Source organism: Pelmatolapia mariae, linkage group LG7, assembly GCF_036321145.2.
Source record: "Pelmatolapia mariae isolate MD_Pm_ZW linkage group LG7, Pm_UMD_F_2, whole genome shotgun sequence".
NCBI classification, from domain to species: Eukaryota; Metazoa; Chordata; class Actinopteri; order Cichliformes; family Cichlidae; genus Pelmatolapia; species Pelmatolapia mariae.
The window spans coordinates 52,783,130-52,790,952 of NC_086233.1; the positions used below are offsets into that span (position 1 = coordinate 52,783,130).

The 7,823-nt window shown below is 36.4% G+C and overlaps 1 protein-coding gene across 1 annotated transcript; it reads left to right on the forward strand.

The window, feature by feature from the left end:
* The first annotated feature begins 268 nt into the window (after positions 1-268).
* On the forward strand, positions 269-7,289 carry slc28a1 (solute carrier family 28 member 1). The gene is made up of 18 exons (XM_063480388.1): positions 269-272; positions 548-627; positions 701-783; positions 1,574-1,665; positions 2,113-2,302; positions 2,400-2,541; positions 2,751-2,864; positions 3,369-3,443; positions 3,529-3,609; positions 3,708-3,788; positions 3,904-4,029; positions 4,972-5,102; positions 5,206-5,374; positions 5,922-6,119; positions 6,209-6,290; positions 6,391-6,489; positions 6,583-6,688; positions 6,831-7,289. The coding sequence occupies exons 1-18, from the start codon at positions 269-271 to the stop codon at positions 6,949-6,951; spliced, it is 1,974 nt and encodes a 657-aa protein (XP_063336458.1). The 3' UTR covers positions 6,952-7,289.
* Positions 7,290-7,823: the final 534 nt, after the last annotated feature.

Below are 7,823 nucleotides of genomic sequence, written 5' to 3' on the forward strand. Positions count from 1 at the left end.
ATTCAAGACTCATCTTCTGTCGTTCCAGCAATTTAGGAAATGCAAAACATGGTCAGCTTCACGTCTCAAAAGTATTGCTTCATAAGGCACATTAAATCATTCCTCCTGAATGACACAAACATCTCCGTTGTGTACTTCCTGAGAGATCGGAGCAGTACGCTACGTGTCTGTTAATTAATGATAAGATGTTTCATTGAGGGCAGAGTGTGTTTCCCTGCAGTGTATTTTACAGCACAGCATTTGACAGCTGGGTCTAGGAGGACGCACAATGAGTAAGCCATTAACTCTGCTTTTCCTTGAATTAAGCTGTTTGTTCTGCAGTTGTGAATTTGTATTTTTGTGGAACAATTTTCATATAGATTCACGTAAGATTTCAGGATTATGTGGACATATGTTAAGCTTTCTTTATCTCACAGAGCAAAAAGCAAAAAAACCCAAAAAATCGAGATTTGATTTGTCACTTATTGTTCCTGCTCCTGCTTGTTCAAGTTGCAGCTGCTTTCCCACAGGCAGCTGCATAGAAGTGAATAATGATCCTGTTTTTCAGCGGACCAATACGATGTCCACCTCGAAAAGATAAGCCAGAACAATGGAAACGGAGTGGACAACCATGCTTATGAAATACAGGTATGTGTTATGTTGTCCTGTGTTTTACTTTCAAATGAAACATGTTTTTAATAAATTACCTATATTTTCCTAGGAGGACGACATTAACGACTACAGCAGCATAAAAAGTGAGACCAAAAAGCCTAAAAAAAGACTGGAACTGGGATCATACCTAAGGTGTGTCAGTTCAAGTTGTTTCTGTTTATAGAACTAGTCCTACAGTTTTATTGTGAGCGCTGTATGTAAGTTTTTATAGCGTGTGCCTTATGCCTCTGTACTGTATTTATTTACTCAACAGTTTGTGTGTATACTTTACACACATACAAAACAAAATCTGTAATGGATAAGATTCTTTTAATCCAATATATGGCTAACATTTATTTAATGCTGTATAAAATAACCTGTGTTGACAAAAGTATTTGTGCCACACCGAATTCAGGTGTTTTCAGTCTAATTGCCGTTGCTAAAGTTGTTGAAATAAACACCTGTTCGTGCATTCTGCCTTTAAAAACATCTGTTGAAGACAATTTTAAAGAGTTCACTGAATTTGAGCCTAGTACTGGAACACAAGGCTACAGTTGTGACAAGTACGTTTGTGAAATTTCCTCTGAAAGTATTTATTGCACACCGAAGGTTTTTAGGAAACATAGTAGTTCAGCAACAAAGTGGCTAAAGAGTGGGGTAACCAAGAGCTCTAAAGATCACCAGCACCACTCAGTAACAGCACAGCTCCTCTGGCATTAACGTCAGCACAAGAACTGTGTGCAGGGAACTTCGTGGCCTGGGTTTCCATAGGTCGAGCAGCTCCTGTAGGTGTAGCGTGTAGCTGACCTAGTACTTTTGTCAATATACTGTATACACAACTTGAAAATAAGTTGAAATATGATTCTAGTTACTAAAGAATATTGCAGTGAACAATTGCTTTTGACTTTACTTCGGATTTTTGATTTTTTTTTCTCTACTTCAGCAAAGTTTCCAGACCAATTAATGCCACAGAGAATTACGTCAAGGCTCATTCAAAACTCTTCAAATACATTGTCCTGGGTGTACTCGGAGCAGGTAATAATTTATGAAACATCAGTTTATTCAGCAGATATGCATCAGAATCAGAATCAGCTTTATTGACCAAGTATGTGTACACATGCATGAATGGAGCTTTGTTTTCTTTCTTTTGCTCTCACTCTATTTACCCAAATAAACAAACATACAATAGCAACCTGTACAGCACATTTATATTCATATATACAGTGGTGCAGAGTGCAAAGATGTTGGAATACATTATGGAATAAATAAGGGATTGATTACTACTGCTCTATATGCAATATGCGATATGCATGGGAAATGACAGTATTATGAATAGTATATAGGTAGCTACAATGGTATATAGATATGTACAGCAGGGTTCTGCATGGTATCCTTTACACAGGCAAAGTTTGTGACTTTTCTTTGAGTAAACTAATTTCAGTATAGACAGTGATCATGATGAATTGCTTTTCTCTTCTGTAGGTTATGTGGCGTACTTCATTGCGGCATGTGTACTGGATTTCAAGAGGGCCACTGCCCTTGTAGTCCTGACCTGTTTGGCTGTTGCTGCTGTATCACTGGAACTTCTGAAGAAGTACAAGGGGAAAAGCATCAGTCGCTTTTTCAAGCCCGCCGTCAGATGGTTTAAATCAAACTTGAAATGGATAAAATGGTGAATGAATTTAAAGTTTGGTGAAAGAACAGACTCTTTGTGAAGAAAATCCTTGTGACTATTAAGTCATGATGTGTGGCTTTAATGTGTTTTCCAGGGTTTTCATTTTGGTGGTTGTGGTCTTGCTTGTGGTGTGGCTCGCTTTAGACACAAGCAAGCGTCCTACCCAGCTTATCTCATTTGGCGGAGTTTGCGTGTTCATCGTGCTTATATTCCTCTTCTCAGCACACAGGACAATGGTTAGTTTTCCACTGAGTCACAGCCTTTACTGTGATGACATCTCTTTCGAAACATTTTTGGGCATCGTATCTCAGATTATCTCTGTCCTTGTGCCCCTATCATCTTACAATTTAGTTGAGTTGCTTGCATGGAATAATTCTGAATTTTATGGAGACTGCTTTATGTATCTCATGGCCAAAGCATTTCTTTTTTTCACATTTTGTTTTAGGTATCATGGAGGCCTGTGTTTTGGGGTCTCGGGATACAGTTCTGCCTTGGCCTTTTTATTATACGAACGGAGCCTGGATTTATAGCTTTCGACTGGCTTGGAAAACAAGTGCAGGTATTATATGAGGATGAGCATTTTATTGTCAATCAAATTATAATTGTGCCTCATAAAAAGGTGATTTACACTAGTGATTAACCTCAACCTTAGACACCACAACTATTCAGCATAACACTTCCAGGTAACATTAACACTTATTTAGTTCTTTTATCATCTATTTACCTTCTATTTAAATTGTAGATGTTACTTGTATGACACAACAGTGTGGACTCATGTTCTTTAACTTATTTACCACACATGCTTATCTTTAGACCTGCTTTATTACAGTATTCAGCCTTACTCTTTGGTCCTCCAAGGGTCGAGTGTGTGCACACTCACGTGGCCTGCTAATTAATATACAGTGTGTTTTACAGCCTATTATCTCTACTAATTGGCGACTTTATTTACCTTAATAAAATGTATTGGTATGTGCATCAGAAATGTCATGAATTCATTTACTAAGCAAATGAATAATATATGAAATCTAATCCTGAGTTTCCATTTTTACAATGGTAATTTCAGATATTTCTCGACTACACCAAAGAAGGTTCATCGTTCGTTTTTGGCGATCTGATTGGAAACATTTTTGCCTTTCAAGTAAGTAAATGAATGGACCCTCAACCATGATTATAAATTATTTAACTTGAACATTGCTAACCCGAGTTTTATGATTTCCCCTCAGGCTTTGCCCATTGTTATTTTCTTTAGCAGCGTGATGTCGGTCCTTTACTACTTGGGAATTATGCAGTGGCTCATTTTGAAGGTAAAATACACTGCTCGAAGCATCTTCAATGCTTCTGTGCTCCTATTGCTTATGTAGTAATAATCTACTACTAAGGGCCACGATTTTTGTCCATGCAGATCTCGTGGGTTATGCAGATAACAATGGGAACCTCTTCCACAGAGACCTTGAGTGTGGCAGGCAATATATTTGTTGGGCAGGTACTTCTTGCTTCAACATTTTATTCAACACTATTTTACGAACATCATTGTTTGAACTTTTGTGCATGTACCTGTGAATAAGTGCAGAAAAAATTTAATGTTTTTTGTACATTAGACAGAAGCACCGCTGCTGATTCGCCCCTATTTGAAGGATATGACCAAATCAGAGATCCATGCTGTTATGACTGGTGGATTTGCCACAATTGCGGGCAGTGTTATGGGGGCATTCATCTCATTTGGGGTGAGATAAAACTTTTAATACAAACCTATTTTCATACTAACATAATGTATCTCATCCCATACAGGAGTATACAATAAAAACATAACGTGCACAAAAAAAGACAAAGATTCAACCGTAAGTTAAAAAAACAAAAGCAATTTAAACTCTGAGTGTAAAACAACATTTTTAAAAAGCTGCAGTGAGGGGCATAGCCAGTACTGATTTCTGGCTCAAGGACCTTTGTTGTTTTATTTAAACTCCTGAGAGGGAACAAGCACAGCACTGTTTCTCAGTTACTGTAGGAACACAAACTGTGATAAGGCAGCTGATGAGTCTGGACTGAGGCTATAAAGTTAGTTGCAAACAATTTTATATAAAGAAACAGTAAAAACCCTCATGGCAGTATTAAAAAGGAAAAAAATGGGCCCAAAACTGAACACATACTTAGAAATACACCTGAATACCTAATACAGATTTCATTCATTCCACTTTCGTCTTAGAGCTGAGAGAAAAACAGCCTTTGAGGTTTCTGAGAGTACAGAGTAATTTAAAGTTTTCAGTAGTTCTGCTGACAAGCATCATGACCCAGATTTATATAGGAAAAGATGCTAGCTGGTAGAGACATAGGTGTGGCTCCTTATCTTATCTAACGTGAGGTTTCTATCTGGGTAAAAAGCTGAATGAGCATTACAAAAGGATAATGAGGACTAATATCAGTGATTGTGTTTACCCAGGTTTTGCTTACTAGCAACAGCTTTTTTGCTGTCAGCAATTTGTGATATAGGAAAAAGGGAACCTTAAAAGCAATTTACATGGCTTGATATGTGATATGTGTCTGTCTGGTTGATGGTTTTAATAAGTCACAACATATTCAAAGCATGCAAGTGTATATTACCGACAGTGTTGCTAATCACTGCTGTAATCACCCTAATCAGTTACATGTTATTTAATTGTATTTCACAGATTGATGCATCTTCCTTGATATCAGCCTCTGTGATGGCTGCTCCGTGTGCTCTGGCAATCTCTAAGCTTTCTTACCCAGAAACAGAGGAGAGTTGCTATAAATCAAAGAAGAACATCAAAGTGGCTTCTGGGTGTGTACACAATTGAATTTCTTCTCATAATGTTGTCTTTTCTTTTTTGTGTGTGTTCGTTTTAGAATATTTTATCTACATTTATTTATTTTTAACATTTCAGTGATGAGCAGAACATTTTGGAAGCAGTCAGCAGTGGAGCATCTGCATCAATAGGGCTTGTTGCTAACATCGCAGCAAATCTTATAGCCTTTCTTGCTATCCTCGGATTCATAAATTCAGCTTTGAAATGGCTTGGAGGAATGGTGGGATATCCTGATGTCACATTTCAGGTATGTTTTAGCAACAGAAAGTTAATGTGGTATCTTGATCATTTTGTAAACTCCTTAGATTTTAGAATTATATTTTTATATTATAATATTATGATGAAAATTCAGCTAATTAAAGTTATCTAATAATAAATACTTGTATTTGATTATTTAAATAATTATATCATAACTGTATGACATGTAGTATTTTAATATCCTTTGACTTGTATTATGACAGTATAAAATAAATACTCAACTACTTATTCTGACAAATGTATTTAGATAAGTTAGAATTTACAGCATAAACACCCTATATAGTGATTAATGTTTCTGACCCCGCCCAACAAAGATAAACCATCTCTGGCTTGTTTTTGCTGGGTGGGGTGAATATGAGAAAGAAACCATAAAGTTAGAGTTGTCAGCTTATTTCCGTGTGTTTTATCTTAGGGAAACATTAGTCCGTTATGCACACAAACTTTTCTTGTTATTCTGATTTACTGTGCTTTCCTTTTTCTGAGAATTTAAGATATCAGTCTAACAAATTTCAAATAACCTTATCTTGTCTTTGTAGTTAATTTGCTCTTACGTGTTTATGCCCGTGGCTTTTATGATGGGAGTGACATATGACGAAAGTTTTGTTGTGGCTAAGCTAATTGGGACAAAGCTCTTCCTCAATGAGTTTGTGGCGTATGAGGAATTATCTAAATTGAAGCAAAACAGGCTCGACGGACTTGCTGAGGTTATTGGAGATGAAAGACAGTGGATATCCGTGAGTATATGTTTTTAGTTCTGAATATATTTTAAATTTTGTCAGTATGAATGTGAGCTGGAAATCTTCTTTTTTTTTTCTTGTTTCAGGTCCGATCAGAAATCATCACCACTTATGCTCTTTGTGGGTTTGCCAATTTCAGCTCACTGGGGATTGTGATTGGAGGTCTTTGTGAGTATTAAATCATATCATTGTCACATTTTTGCCTTGATCTAGAATGTGTTCTCTCAGTAATGGATTCTCTGACACTGTGTGTTTTCTTTTCTCCAAGCATCTATATGCCCATTAAGAAGAAATGACATCTCATCTCTGGTGTTTAGAGCCATGATCACCGGGACATGTGTATCTCTCGTCAATGCTTGCATTGCAGGTAAAGTTCTGTTAGTTTGTTTTGTTTCCAGTGTATCTCCACAGCATCTTTCTGTGCAGTTTTTACAGAGCAGCTCTCACTCTGATTTTTCAGGCATCCTCTTTGTTCCTCCATTGGACTGTGTGGAGGTTTTTAACGGATCACCCTTCAATGCCACACTTTCAAACGTTGCAGAATGCTGTCAAGAGCTCTTTCAAAGGTATGCATTTACATTTTCATTAAAAAGAAGCTTGCAGGTGGCTAAACTAATTGGAAGAAATCAGATATGCACTCAGGCTATTAAGTATCTCTTTGTGATATCTCGTTATTTTTATTTACATGTAAAATAAATTTTTTTGCAGCACCATAAACAACGGGACCGTCTCATTTGAAGGATTCTGGGGCAATGTAGCAAACGCCACCATATTTCTCTCCAAATGTTGTCAGTGTTGTGGCTTGCCCGATGTGGATGTTTGTATTTAAAGAACAACCCGTAGCAGTCGTATGCAAGCCACATGCAAAACATTTCTACAAGTATTTTCAACCTCTGTTCAGCTTTCCTGTGAGGTTTGTAAGTACAATTTGCTTGACTCACCAGTCTCTAATTGGACAAAGTTGTTGTGAATCACCACAGAAATTGGCAACGGGCCACCTGATCCACTTTGATGAGTTTAACACTGTCAAAAGTCATATTAAAGTACCAAAACAATAAAATATTAACTGAGTGGATTGACATAAAATGCCTTTCTAAAAAACTGTCTTTTGTAAACAGATATGAGCTGTTACCAGAAGTCACAGCCATTAGTACATCAAAAGCGAAAACATTACAGTATAATATTAACTATGCTGTGCCACTTAAAAAAAAACAGCGAAACAAACAACCTCTTAGTAAACTGTCACATAGCAGTGGTGATTCATGTGCTGGTAAAAAAGTTCCTCTTAATGTATTACTTTAATTTATTTGTTAAAATTCATGCATTATGATCAGTGTTTTCTTCAATGTGAAAATCAGTCAGAAGTCAAGTGCCAGTTTTTTTCCCCACTGGAGCTCATTTGCATACCAGTTTGTGTATTTGTGTCACATTTATTGTAAAAATGTAAAGCCGGCAGTACATGCATAACGTTTTTGAGCTGATTTTATCTTTTATGTATTATATTGTAAATCGGTCTTATAAAAGCCAAACTGGGAATCAAAACAAATATTTTAATATATATTTTAATAAAATTGAGAAACAGCATTATTATATAGATATATAAAACTATGTTAACTACTATAAAACATATGGAAATAAAACTCATGACTGGACTTGTTTTACATATTTATTTCTTTAGAAAAGCAGACACAGTGTGACATA

What these genes read in the sequence shown, in the direction of transcription:
- slc28a1 (XM_063480388.1), top strand. An exon ending in GGGCATTCATCTCATTTGGG is followed by an intron (nt 4,030 to 4,971) that starts GTGAGATAAAAC and finishes TGTATTTCACAG; the next exon opens with ATTGATGCATCTTCCTTGAT. An exon ending in CGTCAATGCTTGCATTGCAG is followed by an intron (nt 6,490 to 6,582) that starts GTAAAGTTCTGT and finishes CTGATTTTTCAG; the next exon opens with GCATCCTCTTTGTTCCTCCA.